The sequence below is a fragment of the Anarrhichthys ocellatus genome, unplaced genomic scaffold, assembly GCF_004355925.1.
Source record: "Anarrhichthys ocellatus isolate YVR2014 unplaced genomic scaffold, GSC_Weel_1.0 scaffold2, whole genome shotgun sequence".
Classification (NCBI taxonomy): domain Eukaryota; kingdom Metazoa; phylum Chordata; class Actinopteri; order Perciformes; family Anarhichadidae; genus Anarrhichthys; species Anarrhichthys ocellatus.
Window position 1 is genome coordinate 11,377,050 of NW_022280032.1, and position 27,234 is coordinate 11,404,283.

Here is a 27,234-nt window from a genome sequence, read left to right on the forward strand (position 1 = left end):
TTGAAGTTACCATAGCAAAACTTTAAACATATGCTTGTTTACTTACTTGCAGATAGTTAGATAATGAGATTGATATCAAACCCATGTCTATGCGCTAAGTATGAAGCTAGAGCCAAGAAACAATTAGCCTAGCTTAGCATAACAAATGTAAGCTTTAGGAAACAGCTAGCCGAGCAACACTGCTAAAGCATTGTAGTTTTACGGGGGTTATGTGCCACAACTATATCATGGTTGGATGGAGTAAGTGTTTTTTTCGTCAATGTGAAGTAGCCAAGCAACCAGCGTAGACTCTGAGAGAAATGCTAGGCAAACATTAGTTCATCCAAAAAAATAGTTAAGAGTAATACAGCTTGTAACTCCCTAAAAGCCACACATTATTCAGTTCTGTTATTAAACAAAGAAGATATAATGTGGTAATGAGCGTCAGAGGAGTAAGTTAGTTTAAGTATTGGAGAGAACCAGGCTAGCTTTACCCCCCTGCTTCTATGCTATGCTAAGCTAATGTCTTCCTGGATGACAACCATCGGTTCTCACCAGAATTGTCAAATTATTCCACAAAAAAAACAGTTTATGCTGTCAGAATTACTAGAAAGACGATATAATCACATATGAAAACACAGAAAGGGTGTTTAATCAATTACGTAAATAAATCCTGCTGAGTGGTTTGGAGCGTCCTCTGTACACCACTTTGACAAAACAGGGGTTGTTGTCTACTAACCTGCACTGGTGGGCCTCTGGGGTCCTCCACTTGAGCCCACATTCCTGTGCAGAGAGGCCTGTGGAGGGGACAGCATCCCAATGTCACTAAGGGAGGCCGCGGCTGCTGCCAGGGCCTGGCTGCCCAGAGTCCCTCCTGGCTGGTACATGGCGTTAGGATTGGATACAGGCACTGCCACATGCATGGAGAAGTTCTGCTGAGGCAATGCTGTGGGCTACAAGAGGGAGACAAACACACACAGAGGTTTACACACAAACCCACTCAAAACCCAAGGTCTAATGATGAATCTGACGGGTCAGTGGTTGTCATGGCATCATTAACAGAGAGCTTCCCTTGAGGGTTTGCTTTATTAAACAAGGACACACTGCACTGCACATTTAAAACTCGGCTGTTGCTTTATAACAAAACATTTTAAGAAACATTTCTGCCACCTTCAAAACAGTTTATTAACATCTCGTTAACATCAGACACAAAGAATACACACAAATCCTCGGTGTTACAGCAACACACAGAAAACTAAAAAACATGCATTCAGGTGATCACTTTGGCATTGCAGCAGTCAGCACTACAAATGTACTTTTTGCCTTTTGAAACACCTTTGTGTTTCTGAGTGCAGCAGAGAGGGGTGGTGGGGATTCGCAACTACAAGAATCTTGACTCACTTGCATTTACCTACAAAGTACTGACTGTGCAAAGCATAAGTGAGAATGACAGGTGGCAGTGAGAACGTTTCATCATAGCATTATCCAGTGAGCCAGTCAGGTGTTATCATTAGTTTGTTAATGGCAAAGTGATGCTCTTCATGTCAGGAACATAGAGAAAACGACTGCTTAGTAAGCACTACGTTCTTGCAAAATTCTAATATTGTCACGCATGATAAGATCACAAAAGATTTGTGGTATTTTAGAGGGTGAGCCATTGTGGTACTTGATGAAGGAGAGTGAAGATGCTAAATGATAGTGTAGTGTTAGTGTGCTCTGGGAACACTTCAATGCTGGAGCTGTTCAGGAGTAAGAGATATTTTATGCTAGAATGCATTGAGAGAGAGGTAACAGAAAGATTCAAAAAGGAGAATTTTTACATTTTACATTACCAAGGAACTGTGTTTTTTTTATGTTAAGAGATGAAAATCAGGTTTGAGATGGAAAAAAAAAAAAAAACAGAATCACAGAACCTGCAGATCTTTAGGATAAACTATCACGATATGTGAGTAAGTATTTACTGCACATTCCTGATGTGTTTAAATAGCGACTGCTGTTTGATTTATGATAACATGACCATGACACTAGGGTGTAATCCTTCCAGCAGAAGCATGCAACATTTCACCTGTTCACATGAAATGTGATCTTATCAGGGTGTGCCAAAATATCAGTTGCAGAACAAATCAACATAAGAAACAAATGCACACCCAGTGAAGGGAGCATTAATCTTAAGCTAGAGAAGCTCTGAAAGAAGTTGACAGAGGCTCTGAGGGGGGGGGGGGGGAACAAAAAGAGGAAAAAGTTAAATGAAAAAAAAAGAGTGAAAATCCTTTGTGCCACAAAGCCAAGCAAAAACGTTGCATTGACAGTACTTACGATTTTATGATTTCTCATCATATTATCAAACTCCTCATTAATTTTTTTATACTTTTCTTCTGTGTGAGGAGTGAGGACATATGAGGCATCGGGGTCCGGGCTATCACAACCTCTGTGTTCTTTCTTGTTTAGCGCCTGTAGTGAACATCAACATAAAGACAGGAATCAACACAAAACAGCAGGAGACAAAAGGAAGTACTTACACCACAGCGCTTGTACATTAAATCACTCTCTTCGTTTAGTTTGCCGAAATGGTCGTCCATGAGGGGGCTGTGCCCAAAACAGTCTTCAGGATCAGGACTAGCACAGTCATTATGGCCTTTGTTTCTCAATTTCTGAAAGGAAATTGCACAATTGAAGAGAAACAATATAGCAGTATCCCAGTACCCAATATATAAAATATAAATCAAACATGTTTTCAAATCATTATCTGTCCTCCAATTTCTTTATTTTGTTGCAGTACAACATGAACAGCTGCTACACCAATGCTAGGCTGAACTGAATTTCAAAACAAGGCTCTGCACCAACTGACATGTCACTCTATATCCTTTCACCCTTCAGAAGTGTTCAGAGAAACTAAATATTGTCCTCCTCCCTTTTCCTCTTTTTCTTCTCCCCCCCTTCCCTTACACCATCCCTCTGTGTTCTTCCTACTCTTGCTGCAAGTGTGTCTTTGCATTTTTCATTATGTTTCAGTTGTCGTAAGGCAACCAGCTGGAAGAAACCGCTGCATATGAAGATCCTACAGTAGAGCCCTTTAAAACAGTCCCAGTATGTAATTCAGTATAGTTGGCACTTGTCAAATCATCAATGTTAATGCATGTGGAGGGAAAAAAATGGATAATCAAATGTGGTCAAAGATGCTTATTTGAGCATGAAATTGAGCAATTATTGTAAAAGCAAAGCACTCATAAGTACATACGGTGGTTTGACGTAATAAATGGCCTATTCTAACTTCAAGAAAAAAAAAAAGAGAAAGAAAAGATGTCATACAAGTTAAATGCAACGCAGTGCTCTTTTGCTCACTTTCTTACAGGCTGTTCTCTGCTCCTCATTACAGCTCTGAATAGCGGTGTTAACAAGACTTGCTGACAGCATGTGACAGCATGTGATATCAAGGCAGTGTACATCAAAACATGATTTATGTGTGGCTCTCAAGGTTCCTCTATCAGACTACTGCAGGTCCACAGCAGCGCCCTGCCCTGTCTGTGGGCTGCCTCGGAGGCCTCGCGTCTACAGGAAGGTCACTGACTCCTGTGGATGCAGGGGTCAGAGTGTGAGCCAGACGAGAGGAACCTACATGCACTAATGAGACCGCACTCTCTGTTTCTGGTCTTCATCACCCAAGAAAGTGGAAAATGTGTGTGTGTGTGTGTGTGTGTGTGTGTGTGTGTGTGTGTGTGTGTGTGTGTGTGTGTGAAAGAGGGAGAAAGAGAAACTATATGAGTAGGAGTGTGTGCGGCAAGTGTGTGTGTGTGTGTTTGTGTGTGTTTGTGTGTGTGGGGGGGGGGGGGTTTCTACAGCTGCTACATCCTCTGACAGCGATATGACAGTACGTTTAGGCCTGTGCAGACAATGCGGCTAACCCAGCGCTACTCACCACAACCTCAGTTACATTTCCTAAAACCTGTGCCATGGCTTTATGAGAGTCCCGCATAATATCGTTGCTCATTAAACCCAGATGATTCTAAATCCCTCGCTGCTCACTTCGTCCCCGTGCATTCACATGCAGACATTTTCGAAGCGATGTACGTTTTGGGGCCACAGGAATGTTAATCTACAGAACCGTGACGCTGTGCACATAAATACAGAAGTTCAGTCAGACACCCACATCTCTTCAAACATAGGAAGTGTTGACAATGCCCAGAGGAGAGAGAGAGAGAGAGAGAGACAGAGAGATAGAGAGACAGAGAGACAGAGAGAGGGAGACGTCCTCTAGATAATGAATGGCCAGCATTGTAACACAGATGCATTACTGTTTGGTGCGGTACAGAGCAGTGGCATTCTTCTCATTCTAAGAAAACGCCTTGCTGGTTCATTTCCTGTTTACTGAATGAACCCTCTTTAGTTAGGGTCCTGAAAGGCCTGTGTTTACTGTGGTTAAACTATGCACTTTCTCCACCAGTGAGCCACAGATCTGATCTCAACCTGCAAATTTAGGTTCCAACCTACTCATTATGGGAACATGTTGGTCGGACTGGTCGGGCACGGCTGTGTGAGATGGGCAGGGCTGCTCTACTTTCACAACAAGCCTGGCCAGCCTTCGGTTCGCCGCACCCACCAGCCCAAGCCATTTAGGGAGGGGTTGCAGCAGCACAGTGGGTGAGCGGGAACCAGATAGCAGCAGACAAGGGCAGGCAGCAACCAGATCTGTTCCATGAAACATTACAGGAATCACCAATACATATTCTCCTCACAAAGATGCATTGAAGGTGCTGTGTATGGATAACATTCGGTGTGCAAGAGTTAATCGTCGCTGTGGCGTTCTGAGGCATAAAACATTGAAGGCCTGGCAGAGCATGGCCGTAATTCTTTGTTAAATGACTTGGCATGTTTTGGGCGTCCCACAGACACCACCCATAGCTGCTAGTGAATGGATCACTGGACCAGCACATGGCCAAACAGGTGTCCCTTTTCCAAACACCTGTCAAGACGTGGATCCCCACGCTGGCCAATCAGAGGCAGCGGCGCAGAGATATGGCCGTAGAAGGGACCACATGGAGCCCTGAAGGCCACCCGACCCCAGATCAGCTTTGCTCTTACATGTCAATGCTGCAGACTGCTCAAGACACTACAGTGGTCCGACCTAAAAAGGAGTCAAACTTACCGAACAGTTAGATAGGTAACCTCTTTTTGCATAATGAATCGTTGGATAAAAAGCCATTTCAAAATGCCTCTCAAATGTTGAATCAAGTTGTGGCGTTTCAGCTTTGGAAAGTAAAGTTGGCTGGATGTGAATACAGCAGAGGTTGGGATTTTCACAGCAGAGATATGGGCTGTTTGTTGCGGGAGGGGGGCTGGAGAGAGTATGGACAAGGGAACTTGTGTAATCTATTCACAAGGTCCTGAGAGGCTCACAAAGATGAGTGGGAACAAGGCCAGCTGCTATTTTCTCACAGCAGTCCAAACCTGTATTGATAGAAATGTGGCTCTTCAAATAAAAATGAGACTCTGTGTGGATGACGTTAAACCAACTGGGCACCATTGTCTTTGCGTGCATGTATGTGTGTCCATCCGTTTGCTTGTGTGATACTTGAACTTCTCTTAAAAAAAAACATGTTCCATTGCAGGAGGCTTTGAGGCTTCCTTATCCTGAAGGAAACATCTATTCGTCATCTCCTCCTGAGCCCTGACTGTCAACCTACAGTAGCTGTAACCATAGGGAACATTCAGCACAGTAAGTGCCTCTGCAGATTTGCAGTATATGTTCAGCACAAAAGGCTATAGAGCAGCGAAGCCCAACCTTGCAAACCACTTTGATTTTATATATAAATGTGATTCTTTTTTCCAGAAATCTAATCTGTCCAATGAGTACTTTAAGAACTGCTATGCATATACAGTATATATATATATATATATATATATATATATATATAAACATTCCTTAGACAGGTCAATTCAAGACCTTAGATTTACTTTTAAGCCTTGTATTCACATTTTTTTATGGCAAAATTGAAGCAAACACTATCCCATGGATTAAAAATAAAACTCAAACCATTGCATAAGCCACCTACATCACCTGTTTCTTGAGGAGTACACTCAGTGAAATGGGCCCGAGCAACGTGCAATGCTGCTGTGAGTCTTGGAAAACAATTTCACTCTGATGTTCTCCCTCTCTTGTGTCAAGAGAGCTTTCTGCATTTAACTTATTCATGTACTGTACAAACTGTACGTGAACAGAAGGCAGGGTGAAAGGAGATAGATAGTGGTTTGGTATAAAAGCTGAACTTCAAAATGGTGGGGGAGATGGCTGAAAGGAAGGCACGAAGAGGCTGTTTCTTCCATTGTGCCTGAATCACATCGGCTTTTACTGACAGTAGCTTCCACTGTTGGTAGAGCACCACCTGACCTTTGACTGGTGCACCACTGCTCTGATTCCAGGACCCTCAACAGCAAGATGGCGAACCAACTGGAAATTACACAGAATGTTCCAAAAGTGGAATGTTTAATGCATTATTCCCGCCTTCCCTAAAGTACATAAAAGCTATATTTTAACCGATTGTTGTGCTGCGGCCTCCCCTCACCTCATTTCAGCCGGGTCTCCTCGCACTGCAGTTGCTGCGAATTAGCCCTTGTGCCTGCCGCTACACTAAGCGAGGTAGCGTGCTAATCCTCATGACATCACCATTGTGTCCAGGCCGTTCCATCTAATGTGCTTATCAAAGGGCTTCTTTGAGTGTGAACGCACTAGGAAATCAGCGCGGGGAGGCGGCTGATAGGAAAGCTTTTATCTGCGAAGGAATATTTCTGCTCTTATATAACATCTTAAGAGACTTTCACTACCATCATGTTCTCTTTCCCCTGTGGTGCTGTAGTCTTCACTTGAGGGGAATAAAAGCCTCTTTTGGTTGGTCTTTGGTGGGCACTGTATGCCTTGGCCCAGCTATAGGTTACTGTAGTCTCTCTCTCTCTCTCTCTCTCTCTCTCTCTCTCTCTCTCTCTCTCTCACACCACATATTGTGAGTTGAAAGTGAGGGGCAATTAGATAAGGAGACCTCTGTAATTCCCAGACATATCTTGTTTAATCTCATGAACATTGCACATTACTGACTGATATGAGGATATGAGGCTGGATTCATGTCCTTCCTGTGGCTCATGCCATTGTCTAGTTACACAGTGGACAGGAAGAGCAGTGGGACGGGGCAACTCGACCGTCTGCATTTTATTTTGATATTATTTTCTTGTAGCTGTATATGCATAGTGAGATTCAATCCCACCAGACAGAATGGCAACGGACAGACCACAATGAACTCGGATTGTAGTGAGATATTAATCCGAAGTGAGTCATGCTCATACAATCTAAACCAGCGATAGATAAATACATGGACAAACTAATCATATTCTATATTGTATACTGCAAAGGATTACCTGCATTTGACCAACTAAATTGCCAATTAAAAATAGCTCATCCATCTTACTGAATAAAAGGAAATTGCTGTGCAGTGAGCAGTCCCTTTGGAGCGTTCTGCTCTGAGACTGTGGTGAATGACTGATGTGACAAAGCTATTAGCCGCCATAGTCAGAGGGAACAGTCTCAATCAGCAGACTGCATATTTTCAGTATAGACAAGAGGGAATTCAACTACAAATTGAGGATAAAGGCAAACCAATGTCATCATTATCTACAGATTAAAAAGAATGAGAACACACTCACTGTTCCCACTCCACATAAAGAAAAGGTGGCACACATTAAAAACTGATCAGACTGAATTACACTCCAGCAAAAAAACATTAACATATAGATTATTGAAAATCTTTCTAACTGTTTCTACTCCCTGTCTCTCTGTCTCCCGCTCTCTCTCTGTCTGGTCATCGAGTCGATCATTAGCTGTCAGGGCCCTTGAAACTATACCCCCAACCCTGAACTCCCATTCCTGCTCGCCTCTAAAATATTCATAAGGACAATTAGGAGTTCCGATAAGGCGAGTACGGAGGGCTGGGGGGCGAGCGGCAGAGACGGCAGGATGTGCCAGCAGGACGTCTGTTCTGCAACACTCTATACCCAGACCACAGACCTGTCCTCATCAATCTGAGACACAGCAGCCTCCCTCTTTGCCCCCAGTCAGGCCAGGCAGTCAGAGGAAGGTGGCACAGTGCCAGCTAACCCCCCCCCCCCCCCCCCATCTCCAATCCCAGCAGGCTTTGCTCCGTCCTCGCCCCTGGGGAGGAGGGGTTGGCCGCACAGCACGCAGAGTGGGAGGAGGGGGGCACAAGGGCAAGCTGATTGTTGCACAAGCTAACTCACAGAAGCCGCTGTCCACGAAAGCAAGGTCTCATTTCAGACGCTCAGCCCGCAAGGTCATTGAAGAACGCAGAGGGTGGACTCGTGGCTTGTGGGTCTGGTGATCTCTAACGTAGCTAGCATCACTGTTGCTCTGTAACTAGATCAAACTAAATTAGGCAAGGTCAATGTCTGACCTATTTCATGTTCTTACCACAGTTTATGACAGGTAAGTGGTTTGAGCTCAGTTTGAGGAACTAATGCATTGTTGCATGCCATCCAAAATATTGTCACTGCAGAAGGGCAACAAATCATGTTTCCATTACTTTTCTTACTAGCAATAAGTGAATTAGCAGTTACAGTACCCATTACAGTGCATTACTTTTGTGCACCCTGTCTATCAGAGAAATACTGAAGAGTAAACCTAAGTAAACACTATTTGTGAGAATAATGAAAAAAATCGTCATTTCAGAAATTTTAAGAAGTTTTGAATTTGATGCCATTGTTTGACAAATTTGACAAGTATTATGACTATGAAGAAATTAAATAAATTAAAGAAAACATTTTTATAAAGTATTTCAACATACTTGTCAGCAAAAATAACAACATACAATGTAAACTAGATAGTGTATAATTAGGTTGCACAAGCCTAAAATGTCAAAACAAAGAAAAATATATCAACAACAATTGGATAACATAGAGAATAATCATGTCTAATTTATGTAAAAGTCAATATAAAATGAATGCCAACATTAACATAACAGCTTGCAAAGTATTAACTACAAAATACTGAAAAGATGCTTTAATCTGTTCTATCTGTTAACATAACTGCAGACGAGTGATGCATCCGACTTTCATTTCTGTGGAAGCTGAAATAAAGGAGAAGAAGTCCATTCTATTCTGACTGAAGCGCCTGTGCATACAGAAGCAGACATTTCTTTGGGGCATTTAAACAGATAAAATAATAAGTAAAAACTGAGAACAGGATAAAACTCTATCCAACTTAACAACTCCTACATCTTTTTCTCTTTGCTGAATAAACTGTACTGTTGTTAAGCTCCAGATTTTAGCATAGTAAATGTTTGACCTTCACGTATTAACTCATTAGCGTCAATGGAAACTAGTAATTAGAAGGCAGCAGCATGGCTTGTGGTCTTTTGTTGTTTGTGTCTTCTTCTATTATATGCTCTCTAAGAGACCTTCGATTTGAAAAGACACATACGTAGTTGAGAGGGTGGAAAGTAAGCTCTGACGTCGGTGAAGTGACACATGCTAAAAGCTCAAATCTCTTTGCTGTAACCTGGTAACAAGCATCACACACCGGAGACAATATAAAACAGTGAGATGTAATACATGATGGGTTTGAAATGCACAATTCAAAGGATAACTGTTGAATAGCCACACATTACAAAATCCCATATAAAGAGCAGGGCTAGTGCTGATTATGGCACGTTTAGTTCCAATAATCAAGCTACATTTTCACAAATCAAAGGCCATTAGTCTGCCATCAGGTGGCAATTACTTTGTATCTGTTCCAGCAGAGGACACCTATTACAGAACAGCATGTGATATACTCGCATGAACATTACCACAACTGTTTCATTACACTCAGAAAACTACAAAAGAGGACTGGTGACCCTTTTTCACTGAAAGCCCAGAGGAAAAGGAGTCCTTGTCCTACAAAAAGGGGCACTTTGAAACCCAGCGTGTTGCTCGAAACAGAACCATTAATACTGCTCCACTCACTGTGGCAAGAGGAGACTTTTCAGACTCACCAGAGTCAGATTACTCCATAAGAGATATCAATGTAGATGCAATGTTGTACATCAAGAGGAGAGTGGTAATAAATTGAAGGAACTGGAGAATTTACAACACGTTCCTAACTTTATAAAAGATGACGTAATAAAGTATTACATATACAGAATGAATAAAACCCAGAGGGTGCATTTTGCTCACAGGTGCAAATTGAAACCGCATACTATAACTGTAAGTAACCCATCGCTCTTGTTTTCTTGATAATATTTGAGAGATATTTATTTTCAACTTGTCCTACTGCACTAGTCTGGAAATAGATGCTGGTGTTGTATGGAAAACCGGTGTGTTTGTTTTGACTATAGCAACACAAGTTAACTCTGGAGCTGGCCCCGAGGTGAAATGACTGCTCTGAGGTATACAAAACCCTCTGTGCGCACGGGAAATAGAAAGTCAATCATGTGTTTATATGAGCCCCAAATGAAGAGGCGGTAATAGAATTTCAGAAACACTCGTTAATGACTGCCCATGCTGTTAATGTACCATCCCCTCCAGAGACAACAGATTGACTGACAGGTTTAGAATTTATGTGGCAACATACAGAAGATGCTTGAGAAAAAACCTCATCACGGAGAATGTACATATCTATTTATTAAAATAAAATACCCATACTTAAGGTACAGTAATACCATCATACTTAATATAATCTGCAATACTCTGTGTGACCTACAGTCAAAATAAAAATATAGAAAATCATTTTAATATCACTCCAATAAATCACCGGAGACCAAAAGTGCACATACTTTTTTTTTTCTGTAATATTAAAAATGGGCTGGCGGAAAATTTCACATATATTGAAAAGTCCTGAAAAATCAACATCAACCCAATAAGTCTATGTCAACAGCAATGACATTTGATTTAGCTTAAAAAGGATTTCTCATCAGTGCTGCTGTGAGCCCGAAGGTGAAATATCAAAAAGAGGAATAAAGTAATATGATGATGGCCTAGTGGTGACTGAGGACTGAAGTAGATAAATAATGACCAACAGCTGGATATGAAGTGTAATCAAGACTTAAATCATTGAACAATACATTAAATTGATAAAACTTCTGTCCGTCTGTATGTTCTTCGCATATCTTGTGAACTGTTCATCTGATCTACTTCACACTTGGCGGGGGGGTATTGCTGGAAACCAAAAGGGAAGTGCCTTTGGACTTGAGCATGTTGCGCGGCGTCCGCAGCGGGCAGACCGAGGCTTATTAACTGCAGTTCACCTAACAACCAAACTCTTCTTCACTTCCCTAGAGTCAAAAAACGAGTGAACAGCCAACTGGAAGCAGATGCCATTCAAAATGTATTTCACCGGTGAGACAATGAGTAAGCCGCAACTTGGCTGTGTTTTTTCCCCTGTGAGTAAGACAGTATTCCCAGGTGTGAGACACAATACTAACTCATAACACTAATACCATTATCGCCAGCAAAACACCTCTGCTGATTAAACCCATGCTCTTATTTATAACATCAGTGGTTTTGTCAAAACAAGCGACTAATACACCCGATTGGAAATGACATCCGCTCAGTGTATTTCAGCGATGTTTCTGATGGCAAGTAACCACGACTTGGGTGAGTTTTTCAAGGGTGGATTTAAGGCAAACACTATCTTGCTTTACTTTTCATGCTTTCTCCAACTGGAATGTTGGTAATGGCAGTGGCAGAATAAGAAGGCAACTCAAAACTTTCCTGATGTAAAACTATTGAGTACCAATAGTACTTGAAGTATGGTATGGTATAAGCACAATGTACATACATTTACTTAACATCCATTCTCAAAAAATATGATGCTGGATGATTTAATGAATAATAATGCATTGTATATTAATTGATTCATTTTGTGAGCCAAATTGTTTGTATGAGCGTTTCTTGAGAAGGCTGCAAGCAGCAACACCACAGGCCAAGCGTTTGTTTTGAACAGGCATGTTTTCAACGGACACTGCACTAGTTTGATCAAAATAAAAACAATTAAAAAAGATCTAAAATCATACTTTGTTGTTTCATTAAAACAGCTGCTTTCCCTTTCTGTGCCACTGGTAATAGACCGGCAATGATAGATAATGATGTAGATAATTATATGCAAAGATCGAGCACCAGTCAGACAACAAGAAATTATGGATTTTTCGAACCAGAAGTGCAATCATCTCAAGATATAAAATGTCTAATTTGACTTTGTATTCTGTTTCTATAAATGGTAGCTCACACATTTATCACCACAAAGAAAGGTGGCACCAACAGCAGGTACTGAGTTTGGTCTTTCCAGAGAAAAAGGCACTGATGCAAAGGAAGTGATGTGGTTTACGTTTTGGTCAACAGCAACATCAGTTCCTTCAGAATAACCAGATGAAGACATCAGAAAATAGCATCAGATGCAGCAGAGATGAAAATACAAAAAAACAAAAACCAGTGTCTGCACAGATGGAACCAAGATAAAAGATCTTCTGAAATACATGAAACCACATTAACACTTCCAACGTATAATTATGCAAACTACGGCTCAAACCCAACAACAATAGTAGGAGTGTAATGCCGATATTTATTCAGTCAATATTATGGACATAGACACCAAATTGTGAAAATGTAAAATGTGTACTGGTGACCTCATCCAATCTAATATTATTTAAACAAGCTTTAAAATCGAAAAACGGATACTATTTTATGATATCTCTTTCAAATAAAATATTTATGTGTTTTAGCCCACCAACTACATATTACTGTATGTATACTACTGCCAACTATTTTCCAAAGCATGCTGTAGGATTTTAGTTTTATGAAGAAAATGTGTAAATAATATGACTACACTTACTTTCATCAGTTGCATTATTTTGTGTGCTTTTTTTGGGGGACTTTTGTTTTTTTAAGATCAATCTTTAAAACAGTACATGAAAAGATAAATGAGTCACCTATATAAGTTACAGAATACATTTGATGTAGAACTGAGTATCATTTTGAATAAGCACTGGCAGGTATAGTGGAGGTTCTACTCTGCTCCAGTCTAATAGTTTACAAAAATGGAAAGAAAACTAAAATCAGGTGCACAGACGCACCTGATTATTTTTGCAAATCTTGATATCTTTGGTGTCCTTGGCAGGTTTGCTAGTATGAAACTGGACATAGGACGTGCATTTACTTTGTTGTTTGAAGTTGACTGAATAATTTATTATCTTCAGTTATTACGTCTCATTACCAACAGCTACAATATACGATGTGTTAGTATAAAAAACAGCTTCATGTGTCTATTATGATCAATTAACTAAATAAATAAACCTTTTACTAGTTGACTTAAACGTCCAAATCAGTTTTGACAGATATTGTTATTTTATTATTTATATACCATAATACAAAACTACAAAAAGACTCATTATTATAGTTTACTATCATAGAAAGTTTTACACAAAAAATTCTCTGCTGCCTTCACGGCTACACTAGCTATAAGGCTGCTGTAATACTCTCTATTGCATTAGAGAACATGGTGGTAGCGAGCGACAGTTTCCCTGTAAGAGCCTCATTTGACCGTCCTGTTATGTTTCTGTGCCACAATTATAAATACACACAGAAGACAGTATGCCTCTGCTACTCAGATAAGTCTCACCAGTGTGCTTTGATATTCAAGGATTTGTGCTTACTGTTAAAACAAACACAAACAAGCTGCGCACCACACTATCCTCGACAGACTTCAGAGTTGAAAGAGTACCGATCTACTGAATATTTGCATGGCTGAAGCTCATTTCTCACAGGAATATTTGATCAGGAAATCTGCTGATGGAGAATCAGACGCATTATTTAAAATGCAAATTGAGTTTTTGCTCATGTAAAGTTGATGTATCACAATGGAAATGCAATACAAAAAAACAACAAATGAAGTAGAAAAAAAGTCATGATTACACATTCAGAGCCACATGACCTATTAAAAACTTTGTTGCAATAATACACTGAATGTATTTCTCTGTTTTAATCTGAGGAATATCGCCTTCTGATTTCTAACCTGCCCGCTTTTATGTGCCAAACTGGATTCGTGTCTTTGTCAAAAGAGTAAAAAAAACAACGATAAAATTACGTCTTTTTCAATTTTACTCATCTCGTCTATTTTCAAGAACTGTGTGTTAAAGAGAGAGGCCTCTTTGAGTAAAATTAAATTCCATTATTCTTGACTCTAATCAAATAAAGCATCTGATTCATTCATTTTTGGACAGTTTTCTGTTCATTTTTTCTTCTCATGCTCTTTTATCTCTCTTCCTACCCCCACCTCTCTCGTTCCCCAGCCTCCATTTCCAGTGAGCCACCAGCAGGAGGATAATTGATCAATCATGCTAATTGACGAGTCTGGACAGCTAGCCCACCATAGCAGATGTGCCAATTTGCATTCATTAAGATAGAAATGAGTCTTAATCACCGCTCAGCCTTTGATTGACAACATAAACACCCCCTGTCGGAAACTCATGTTGCACGTTCAGCCCAAAGCACTGTATAGGGTTCATTCCATAACTGGCAATAAAATCTGTCTTTTTAAGCTGTACGTCGCTGAAAATGCACTTTGAAGCACAGCGGAATAATCCATTGATTGTCTTCATTGGTCAAAGTAAATCAACTACAGAATATGGCACACGATGACAAATTGAACTCTTAGTTGTGATGATTGTGTTGCTTTAGTCGATGTAAAATCGGCAAAGGGCAGTCTTGAAAACAAAATAGATTCAGTTGAAAACACAGGGCTTGACATTCAGTAATGGTCAAAATTTACATATCTTACTGAATGATTAATACAGCTCCCTTCATAACAACAGCTGATAGAGATCATGAGATAAAACCTAATGGAAATTAGCTGATCATTTTTGTCTCATTTCCTCTCACTGTAGTGGTCTTGTGAGAGGGGGCGTTCCTTCATAAATAGAGAGAGGATTGTCTGTTTTTTCCCAAGTCACATTAACAATGGCCGCCCCTCTTTATTATGCGGAAGATAAGCAGAATTTCCCTATGAATGTTGTTTACTCTCACAAATCATCAGGGTAAAAGACATAAAAAGAGCAGTGAAAAGTCAATGCTTTGCATATGGTGCTGCCCAGTTATTTACAATTACGCGGCATTGGTATTTCACTAAAACTGCATTCTCAAACTGGGTTAAAGCCTATTCACAGCCCTGATGTTATAAGATTACAATTAAGTGTTGACTTAATGCCTGCAAACCTGATTATTATATGCCATATACCTTAATTGTGTTGAATTGCTCAAAGAAACGACAGATAAATGCCAAACGATGCATGTGAAGTAAAAATCTGATCTCAAGGGTTCTTCCACAGACACAGTGATCGCTCTGTGTGCTGGAGAACGGTGTGAGGTTAGGCAGAGCATGAGCAAAATCTCATTAGCTCCACTAGCGGAGAGTGGAGGAAGAGTAAATATTATTAGATTAATCTAATGACCAACGGCAGCATTTGGATTTGTGGCACAGAATTCAATAAGAAACACAATAGGAACAACACCATCAAACCTTCTGGCATGAATAGCCTACTCTCCTTGGTTCACAACAACACAACCATAATAAATACCACATTTATTTCCAGAGAAATTATAGTATGTTGATAAGTATGATCTTGAGACAGGAGTGTGTTGCTCTTCTGCATTACAAACGAATAAAGATACAGAAATGTGTATTTTTTACAAAGTACATTCGAACATGTATTGGTGTTATACCTTGTCTGTACATGTGTGCGTCTATCTGTGTTGAGGGGTTTGTATGTACTGTTCAATATGATGAAAAGACAACGAATACAGTCACAAAAACTCAAACAATAATATTTCACCTTCATACTGTTAAGAAGTACACACAGGTGAATGCATAAGAGGAGAGATTTCATACAACAGTTCACCTGTCGCCTGGAGTGTTGGTAAGGTTAACGCTGTCAACACATGCGGACGCAGACAAACGCACACACCAACATACACATAGAAGAGAAACCTGGGCCGACTGCTCTGCTTTGGACTACGAGCCAAGTTTGAGACAAAGTCCATAGCCCTCCACTGAGTTATCAAACTGTGGCCCAGGCATGCATCCATCTGTGGAAAACATGGAGACTGTTCTCCCACACTGCACAGATCAGCCTTTATCTACAGATGGTACTACTGAGCAGGAATGTGACCTTTGATTTAGTTTCTCACACCGAACGAGCTTCCCAATGAAAAGCGGGAGAGGGTTTTTCTGGCCTCCCGTACCGGACAAATGAGCACATGATTGTTTGCATGGCATAGGATGGGTTTAACACAATTAAAACATTTAGATAAGTGTCCAGTGTAAGTGTCCTCATGTGAGACCCATTTCAGGAGATAAATGGAGGAGGGCTGGATTCTTGCCATAAATAAGGCATCAGCTCCTCCGTGTAGTGCACAAGGATCTGTGCAGCTGTAGAGAAGCTCAAAGGCTGAAAAGAAGTCTTTGCCAAAAGAGGCAGTCGGGGAAAACAGTTCAGATCAGAATTTCTCTTAAATTATGTTAAAATCTCTTAGATTACGAACCCCCACCGACAACGGCTATGTGAGGGTTGTGTGGTGATGCTGCGAGTTGGACTGGGTTGGTTACTTCTGCTCTGCTTCCTCACTTCTGAACCTTGACCACATAGCCAGCAGGCAGAGGGACATTTGTGCATATGTGCAAAGATGCTGGCCGAGCGAGCGGGGACAAAAGCGGCTTGATCTCGCCTTTTGTGCACCGGGGCAGCTTCCTTGAGAGTAGCCAGAAGGGCTAAGTGGGAGATCAGCATGGGACCACTGGTGCTACTTTATGTACAATGTACATTCCAATTACACCACACTGTCAACATAAACATACATTGGTAGACCACAGATTCATGTTACATATGTGAAATAAGTGGAAAGACCAAACTGATAGGCAGTGACAAACCCCTATGAAGACTCAAGAGTATAAGATGCTGTTGCGTTTGCTTCTTTAAAGTAAGACAGCTTTCAGAGCCACGGCAAAAAGACGAAAATGTGTGGTCACTGTTACGTAAGTAAGGAATGTATCCATGTATTTTTTATGCAGGTGAGCCCCTGCTCTGCTCCGAGGGCCCCTGATGGAGGAGTGACTGCATGAGTCTACTGGATGCCAAAGCACTCTTCTGCAGCTCTGCCAAGCAGGTAATTCACAAGCAGCAGCAGCATGAATAAAAGATAATGGGCCACAGCTGACTCCTTTATGCCGCATGTAATTTCACTAATTCCTCCAAGTGAAAGTCTTTTCCAAAGCTAGGATTCTTGAAATGTTTCAATCTCACCCATCTTAATCCTTTAACGTCTCTTAATTGAGTATCAGTAAAAAAAAAAATGCAGTTTGTTTTAGGTGGCAGTAAAGACACCGGAGAATTGCGATGCAGCAGGCTGCATTGTCTAATAAAACGTATCCTAGTGCAGAGAAAGCTAATCTTATTTTAAATAAGTGCTATTAAAATGAATGGGCAACTACATATTAGCAGTATCAGGCTTTTATCAATAGGCATTAACATACATTGTATATGCTTCCATTTAGTCAGAATGGAGATACCAGCCTCTTAAAGCACATCTTGAATAAGCCGAGAAACCACACAAGTGTGTGCCAATGAAAGATGTTTGGAACAGGATGCATCCCTAATCATTCTCATTTACTTTGGCTTCTACACTTTTGGCTGACAGTTTTGTATGCTGGCATAACAAGTGGTTTACTCTTCCGCTAGTCGCCGGGCACGCAGGAGCTGCCAGAAAACCCAAGTGCTTGTTGAGTTTTACAGAGCAGTATGGAATGTACTAAACACTGTATTTTCACTGCAGCTATAGCCAAGCTGACGGTCTGTGATGAGGAGTAGCCAGAGAACTGAGCCCTACAGGTACAATATCTATGGGAAACAGTGGTGGTCAGCAGCTACTGTGGCATGCATGCGCAGAGATAGGTTCTCCACATCAGTTGATGGCCACACGAGAGCAGCTGAACTTATCAGAGACTGCAGACCTCCTGTGCCCTATCTGAATGGTGACTAAGAGGGAAACTGTTACTTGTTCCTCACTCTTGTTTGTCTAAAACATTACACCCGTGGAGCATTTACAGAGCTGTACAGTCACAGAAGAAATATATCTTATAGTCTTAATCCAGCACTAAAATAATTAATTTAGTCTAAATCTGTTAAATCTGAATGTAAGTTTTGTATGTCAAATCGTAATGAAGAGAAAAATAGGAAAAGGAATGATGTGAAAGAGGTTTTTCCCCACAAAGCAAGAAGGCGACGCTCACTCACCTCTACAATGTCAGAGTTGGTTCGGCTCTCATGGGGCTCGTTGTACTCTGTGTATTTCAGCAACACTTTGTCCATGTCTGTGCTGGCATACTGGAACAGTTTGTTAGTGCTGTTGAAAATGATGAGGGCTATCTCACAGTCACATAGTACGCTCAGCTCATAGGCCTTTTTCATCAGGCCAAACTTCCTCTTTGTGAAGGTAACCTGAGGAGCACACAGAAAACACAAGCATCCATTACAGAGGGAAACTGTTTCTCAAAATTAAAAAGGAGATCAAAGTCAAGTGAACAAAACATACATTTGTTAACGCAATTTTCACAAGTGTAAATGTTAATCTAGGATTCTTATTGCAACAGAAGGAAGTAGTTTATTCATTTCCAAATCCATGTTCATTGCACAATTATCAGTAGTGGAAGAAGCATTCACATATTTTACTTTACTGTAAGTGACAATACCATAGATTAACAATACTCCCGCAAAAAAATGTAGTACTTCACTCAAAGTTAGTGGAGTAGAAGTAAGTAAAAAATACCATAAAATGGAAATACTGCAATTACAGGTACTTAAAAATTGTACTATGTGCAGTAAATGTACATACACAGCTGATACTTGTGGTGGCAACTTGCTCTAAGAAAAAATGTGGAGCTGCTTTAGGCTGAAATTTAACTTTTTAAAATTAGCATAAGTTAAGACGCTTAACTTAAGTCCTAAATAACAATATTAACAGTGTCATTATACTACAACAATTATGCTAACCAAGGTGACAGATACCAAGATCATTCCTCCTTTAGGAATGATTGCAATGACATAGTACAAGTCTGAAATGTCTAGTTATCAGAACAGAGGTCAGGGTTAGAGGCACGAGTCAGCGAGCTGAGTCAGAGCTTTGGCAACAACAGGGGTCCATACATTACTGTAGCCCCTGACTCCATATACGGAAAGCTATCTCTGTAGTGCAGCATAAGCCTTGTAACATGAGCCCTCAGATGGGACTTTGGGTCATACATCACTCCAGTGGTAACGCAACCCTCTCTGCATAGTGACTTTATGTCCTGTATCTCTGCAGCTCTGTCTCTGTGGTCGCTTCAGACCCACACACACACACACACACGTCATCATGTGACACCACCTCTTTACAGTATGCTACAGTCGTTTCTCAAGCTAAAAATGCATGTATCTTGTCAAATGTGTACTATACAGTGTGGCTTGTGAATGTGAAAAGCTGTGCTCGGAGCCACAGAGGAGTGCATGTGTCTGTATTCTCCATCAGTTTCACTGACCTACTAAGAGAGGAGTTGAGCAGATGAGCTGGCTTTGTTCAACTTTAATTGGACACAGCTTGCGGCTATACCCTCATTTTAACTGGTATAATGCAGTATAATCCTATGTGTTGCATAGTGTCTATGTAACGCTCAGACAGTGGGGTCATTCCAACTGTGATAAATGAATTTCAAATCGTACACACTACAGGTAATTACACAGGACTATTATCCCCACTCTAGACATGGAGGAGCCTGTCCTCGTGTCATTTTCTATTCGATGCACCGATGTTAGCCGAGCTCGTATGACAAACCAGATTCTGAAATGACATTTCGTAAAATGACGAGGTTTAAATACGAGCTCAATCAAGTGACATGTTTCCTTGCAAATGGCAGACACATAAAGCCTTTGAGTGAGTTCGGTGGAACAGAAAAAACATGGGAGGGTTTTGTCTTTCTGATGATTTCCTCAAGGTGGTTCACTGCATGGAGGAAGATAAGGGGATATGATGTGACCAGAATCAGGGCCGTTTCTACCCACCTAGAGCACCTGCAGTTCTAACCAGCTGACACTAGTTTCCCCTGACTAAACACCAGGGCTGCCCACCCGCTCATTTGCCTGCTTGCATATTTGTTTTGTCCGCCTAACCAACTGGAAAGCAGGGACTGTCATGTGGGAAAATGATTAACAAATTGTATGCTCTTTAGTAGATGAATGTGGCTGTTAAGCCATGGAGATGTCACCTTTCAGCAGGAAGCCCAGGATGAGACGCTGAGCGAGGACTTTGTTCCACCTGGATGCGTGGCAGAGTGCTGAGTGCAGCGCTGCTGACCCAGGCACCGCTTCATTTCAACCTCAGCAGCAGCATGGAGACTTGGTCCTTGCCCCAGCCCCAAACACAGTACCTCTACAAAAGCCAGCTACTGCTCACACCGCCATTAAAGGTGGCGACCACATTGCTCTTCTGTACTCATACAGTTACCTTTAACAGTGAACGAAGGAGGCTATTTTATACAGTTTTGCCTCCTTTTGTTAGAGTATGGCCAGTCATGACACAAAACAGCTCTAAACATAAAGACCAACGTACACAAATATAACCTCCATCCACCCACATCTTCTCTGGGGTGACTGGTGAGACGGTGGAAAACCACAGAGATCCTTGAGGTCAAGTGGGAGGTTCACTGGCGGAGCTATCCTATGGTTCACCAAGTCAAAGACACCCACAAAGACACTCAATGTGGTTTTAAAAATTTGAGTTGCTTCTATAGTAAGATGTGGTACACGGGCCGTCAGAGTGGCAAGAGGCTAGCTCCCTGACTAATTCATGTAATTCACAAAGACAGGATTAGCCTGAGTGTTGTAAAGCTGTGTTGTATCGCTGTACCGGTGCATCTTACACATGTTCTGAGAAATCAAATGTCAAGGCAAAAGAGAAGGGAGGCCACATTTAAACTTCCAATAAACTGGAGTGATTCCAACTTTCTCTGCTTTTAATAAGGTCGTTACAACAGCTCACTCAATACCAGACAGATCAGTGACTATGCTAGCATTTCATTTAGACTGTGCAAGACTCAAAGCCCTGACCTTTAAGAAGCTCTCACAATGTCAAGATGAGGTGGTAATTCTGCTCTCAATTCACACTTTCTGCTTTTCCAACTTCTTCCCAAGTGCCCTACCACCATGACCTGTTTTACTGAGCTTTAATTGAGCTTGGTAATTCATTTCTCATATGTATATTTTATATACTTTGGGTAGCAGTTTTTCATGTTTTACATTCAAGACTCTAAAAAAAAATATGTTATGGTGCACGATGCAAATGTTTGTGTAGAAATCTGCAATCATATCAGTAAATATCACAGAGCGGTGCTACAGCAGAGAAAAGCATACCATAAGAGACTCGCCCTATTTGCCTAAATACAAGTTTGGAATGTTTACTGATGGAAATTCTACTGTGATTTACAGGAATTGACGAAATGAAGATCAAGGGGAAAACTACAAAAAATTGCCAATTTGCAAATTTGCCTTCTGGAGAAACTGTGCTTACTAGTTTTAGTTGCTTTTTGAAATAAAATGATTACATTTTGTTTCCGACAGCTGGGCATGCCATATTTAACCATCTATGTGTAATATTCTTGAGACAAATGCATCTAAAATCTAAAGCACGAGCATACAGTATGTGCCTGCCACACGTGCTTTTACTTCTACATTTATTGTTTCCATCCTCCACAAGACAGTCTGCCACATGAAACGGTATGGTATATAAGAACATATGCTACAACAAACCTCAACACACATGTTCAAACACAGTTGATGTGTCAATCAAAAGGTCTATCAATGTCTGTCTTCAGGCAGAGGTGCCAAGATGACAAACAAGACATCTGGGACTCAGAGTGCAGCTGTGACTGGGGTACGGCAGGAGATGCCTGACTCACTAACACCTTCAGAGGGGTGACGAGCTAGCGGCCTTATAAGAACCTCATGTCACCTCTGACGGCGCCCATGGCAGACATGAGAGCGGGCTTGAGAGTCAGAGAGGTCTGGCACCAGCTGGCAGAGTGACCCGGGCCCTGTGGCTGCTGCCCTGGCTACGCGATGCCAGAGTGTGCGGGCCTGGGAGACAGGCCAGGGCCACCACGACTGTCTGCATGGATCAGCTCTGGCTGGGAGAGAGGACAGCCCCAGGATCCCCATGTGGACAAATGAGACCGCAAAGGCCTCCTCTACTTGGGTGGGCCTGACCTTGAAACCTAGAGTAGCCGTGACTGATCCTGTTTAGTGGAGAGGATGACATGCTGGTTAAGTAAACGTAAGTAGGTTTCTTAGAAATATCATAATCAATAACCAGAATGATCCAGTTTAAAGACAATTGGCTTGTTTAATTTGTTGAAAACTGAAATTGTAATAAGAGGCCATGTGCTATTTTGATAAAATTGCAAATAATTCCGCATCATCCGTGAGCATTGTAGTGATACAAGGTGCACCCTCGGCAGTCAAATTACAAGCACCTGACTTCATGTTTTGCTGCTTCAGCGCAGTTTTATGGAAACTACACATCATCTTGAACAATGATAATATATACGGTGGCTGTCACATTTAACAGTGTTCCTCTGTTCTGTCCATGGTCTATTAACAAGCTCTTTACCTGTCAAAATAATAATGATGAGCGCTCAGAACCACAGGAATGGGTGAAGGCTGAAAAGTGGGAGGTATGCGCTGTGTTGCTCCCTGGGGAGAAAGTGAGAGAGATAGAGCTGCTCGGCGCCTACAGGCATCTGAAGTGCCAGAGCACAATCCAAAATGAGCCACAGCAAGGGCAGGCAACCCTCCACCCAGCAGCAAATCATCAAACTTTTAATGACTTGGGCAATTACCCCCAGCCTGCTTAATGACATCCATAAGACGTCACTCGACACTGCTCACACCAGCCTCTTCCCTACACTAACTTTCAAGACTAATGTGTGCCCTCCCTTCTCCACCATCGTCCCCCCCTGCAGATCCAGGGGAAGTAGGTGAAAGACACGAAAAAATGCTCATTAAGTGCCACTGTTATGATGTGCGGTTTATGAGTTCCCAACCTGCCATGTCAAAACACAATACTTTTCTCTTTTTGAGGGGCCACATTTCACTGGTCCATATTATTCCACTGTTAGGCATTGTTTGTGCGGGAATGATAGTAAAACAGAGAGTGAAGATGAAAACATGAATGTTAGATAATAGTGTATAATAAATGCGTGCAAGTCTGTGAGTCAAACTGTATTAATTGCTGTGACTACTGTAAATGAGGAGAACCAACCAGGGTGGTGCTGTTGAATGGTTGTTATCTATAGCATTTATTTACAATCAGCGTGTCAGTCTGGCTGATGGACTGTGTCGCTGTGTTGTAGAACCATCACTTATGAAGGAAATGGCTCAGTATTTGGGTCTTTACCGTCCTACGGTATGCATGAAAGGACCTCTGCTGCCTTCATGTTTCATTTTATTCAACGCTGCAGGGCTACACAGCAGTGTGTCAACACAAAGCTGCACAAAAAGGTCTCACTTACACATGACTAAATGTAATTATCTTATCTTACTTGTCATTTGTGCACAATACACTTCATTACTCTGAATTATGAAAACGTGTTGTCATTATACAGCGTAGGTAATGACTTGAAGCAAAATATCAGCTAAGTTCACTGCCTGTCTCCACTCTGCGCTCACAATTCCTGATAGATTGTGCAATTACAGACCTTCTCAGCCTTTGCCACAGTCCGTGTTATAAATCCTGAAAGGTTAACAGCCCTCCGAAAGCACTTGCAGTGATAATGCAAGGGGGCCCCCGTTGTCCCCACATAACATCCTGTGTATGGCAATACTATCTAATTAGCCCACTTAGGGACTTCTTTCATTTTAACGCTAAGAGTATGGATAGCTAGCAGCAGAGCGGCGTAGATAAAGATTCAAATTGTCTCACGACAATGGGGACCGTATGCTAATGAGTATTCCCCCTTGTTTAGGAGCACGCCCCAGGGATATGGCATTCGCTTCATGGCCCATGGGAAAAAAAAAAAAAAGAGAGAAAGACACACACGCATACATCACTTTATACCGAAGCTGTATTTTGCAGGGCAGCCTATTGTTACAGCAATTTCTCTGCTGAGCCAGCTAAAACAAACTAAATGCAAGCTGAAATGCCTGCGTTCTGCTGATAAACTTTCTCACAAATTATACAGTGAGACATTTAAAATCTGATGCAAACACTCGAGTTTGGGAGACACTTTAATAATAAGCAACGTTTCTCTCTGTAGGTGCACTTCTCTGTGAAACAATACAGCTAAATGTCTTCCCTCACTCCCTTCATACGTGCATGCTCTCGCGAACAGTTGACAACCGTTCTTCATGTAATTTCCTCTCTTTTTTCCCCCTGATGTCACAGGTCATTGCATACAGTGTAGATACCAGCAATGAATCCTTCCAACTGTCCTGCTTGGGTCCAACCCAGAGCCAGGTGTTATACTGATAATTGGCCCACAGTATGGATTGTTCGTCTGCACTTGGCTGACCTGCTAGTCTCACAGTAACAGACACAGACACGGTCAGGGTACCGATTGGCTAGTACCGTATCATGTTACTGTAATACCCTCAGGAGAGGTAGCACCACTGTAGCTCTGTAATATTTCTGTGTGCACAGCAAAATAGTTGTTCCACCTGTGAAGAATGCAAATTATATTTTGAGGGGGTGTTAACAAGATGTGTTCTATTTGGCTATGGGAAACCTACGCATCTTCAATAATTGGTGTAATTTGTCAAAAAGTGCGCTCACGCTTCCTCAACTTAGCTCTTAAATCAAAGAGAGCGTAGCTAAAAAAGAAATGGACCCAGCCTTCTTGCTATAGATATCAAAGCCTGTTATTCTTGATTCAAACAGGCCTCGGCTGTTTTGTACAGTGTTTTGCTGTTTGGGAGTTTATATTTAACATGAGCAGACAGACTGAATTCCAGCTCTCTCCCTCTCTGCGGCTAGCTGGGACCAGTGTAGCCGAGGCAGAGAAGGGTGCTGTGTGTCCTGCTGACCCACCCTGCAAATGAGAGGGTGCTGTGGTGCAGTGGCTGCTTCTAATTGCTACCAAACAGCTGCAAACACATAGTGTTACAGCAAAGGGGCCCAGCCATACTGCCGGGCCAGGGTACAAGCCCTACAGTGTGGGGAGGCCACAGGCGGCCCGCTGTGCTCCTCGCTGCCCTCAGTTCACTCCCACGCCACGAGGCCCCCGCTGCAGCCCAGTGCTCCTGCTGCCTCATCAACTTCTCGGGCTGAAATTGCAGGGTGGCAGGGGAATCATGTCTGTAAATATGACCACACTGACAAAGAAATGTCATGGTCCCTGTTCAGCTGGCTGGGACTTTGGGGAGGGAGGTATGTCTTTTTAGATCCATGCACACCATGACAGCTGCTGAACTCTGGTCCAAGGCAGAAAGGGAAATAGAAGACGACTGTAACCTTCAAACAGGTACAAAGCAGACGGTTTTCTGAGACACAAAAGGAAGGACATGGTAGCATTTTGTCAGATAAACTAAGAAAGAAGTTATTAACATTAAAATATTTATATTATTCATACGTAAACCATATTTGAACCTTTAAAAAAGTGCCCCAGATAAGATATATATATATATATATATACAGTATATAGATCGATGGATAGATTGATAGAGTGATGATGTCGATAGATGGATTGATGTAGGTAGAAAATTCTGACACTCACCTGCCTGTTCCTCTCATCCATGATCCTGGTGATCTGTATCTTCTTCCGCCCCATGGCTGCGTCCTTTCTGGTCTCTCTGACGCCTCAACAATATCAGAAAAACAACACGATTTCTTCCCGCACTCTCCTAGCACATTGTGCAACAGTCTCTCTTCTTGTATACACTCTTTTCTTCTTCGCAATATGCTTTTCAACACCACAATCTGCAAGAGGACAGAAAGAGAAAGAGAGGGAGGGGGGGGGGCAGAAAGTTAACTTGACACTCAACAATGTCTCCTTAAGCACTTCAAAGCAGCGGAGGGCTCTGCTTTCTGTTCTCAAGCACATTCAGAAAGTATGACACCCACATGGTGTACCCTTATCTGCTCTGCTGCTGCACTTGAACCACAGCTGAAGTCAATGAAAGACGGCTTTACACTGACAGGGCAGCAGCTACACCAGGCTCACTGAACAGGTGTTTTGCACCGTTCGATGAAAAGATTGATACCACTATCTGTCAGTTAAATACCAGGCTAAAGAAAGCAGCAAGTTAGCTTAGCAGAAAGGGAAACCAGCTAGCCTGGCTCTCTCCAACAGTAACAAAATATGTTTTCCTTTTGTTTCCCGTCTTTGCGCTAAGACAAGCTAACGGGCTGCTGGCTGTAGCTTCATTTTCCCCATAGAGATGTTTCTCTTTATGCACTGCATATAGATTAACGTCTATATTTTCTTTATAGCATTTTACAAAGCGATGTTCACCTTAATTGAAATAATTTGTCTACATTTCCCTTCCTGCAGAAAAAGAAGAGCAACATTTCATTGCTCTTCTCGAGCAGACCCGCCCTGATGCCAGCTTTGCTCTTAAGATGATTAAGAGAGCACCCAGTCTGGGTTTGACAGTAGTTGAAATCTCCTGGCTGGAGGAAAAGCCAGCGGGGATAAGGAGGGTGGGGTTTATATTCCCACATGAGCTTGTAACCTGGCCAGTGGTTCAGATCGCACTGTTCCCCAGGGAACATCTTACTCTGTCCTGTCTCTGCTTCTCTGCAGGAAGAGATATAGTCCCCTCCCTGGAGGCGCATCCATCACTTACACCCAGCGAATAAAAAATGTCTAAACAACTACATTTCCCATATGAGTACAAATGTAGAAAGGTTAACAACTCAGGCCATTAGATGCAGTCAGCAGTTGTGAGGCGAGGACGCCAGGGGCCGAATTGGCAGCGAAAACGAAAATGACCGGTTCCAGTGGCACACAGTCATTATGGGTTACAGATGGACTGGCATTATGGTGTCTGGCTGTCTGAATCGGGGCTCCACTGTAGGCAAACTTGACTGAGATCACCTCGCTAACTACCCACGCACGGCTGTCTGCGCCAGGAAAGTCTCCGCCTGAACCCTCACTAAGAATTTCCCAAACCACATCACAACAGGCCAGGGCCAGAATGACGACGTTCT

The 27,234-nt window shown here is 41.9% G+C and overlaps 1 protein-coding gene across 5 annotated transcripts in view; it reads right to left on the bottom strand.

The window, feature by feature from the left end:
- Positions 1-27,234, bottom strand: part of mef2aa (myocyte enhancer factor 2aa) — a 60,175-nt gene that overhangs the window by 13,646 nt on the left and 19,295 nt on the right. For 3 of the 5 annotated variants that reach the window (XM_031856602.1, XM_031856576.1, XM_031856585.1), the window contains exons 2-5: positions 25,799-26,001; positions 18,297-18,500; positions 2,296-2,430; positions 719-932 (exon numbers count right to left, since the gene is read on the bottom strand). In XM_031856602.1, the coding sequence (XP_031712462.1) occupies positions 719-932; positions 2,296-2,430; positions 18,297-18,500; positions 25,799-25,852 (607 nt within the window). In that variant the 5' untranslated portion in view covers positions 25,853-26,001. Of the gene's footprint in view, positions 1-718; positions 933-2,295; positions 2,431-2,498; positions 2,631-18,296; positions 18,501-25,798; positions 26,002-27,234 lie in introns of all 5 variants that reach the window. The other 2 variants (XM_031856610.1, XM_031856593.1) reach the window with 1 other exon arrangement.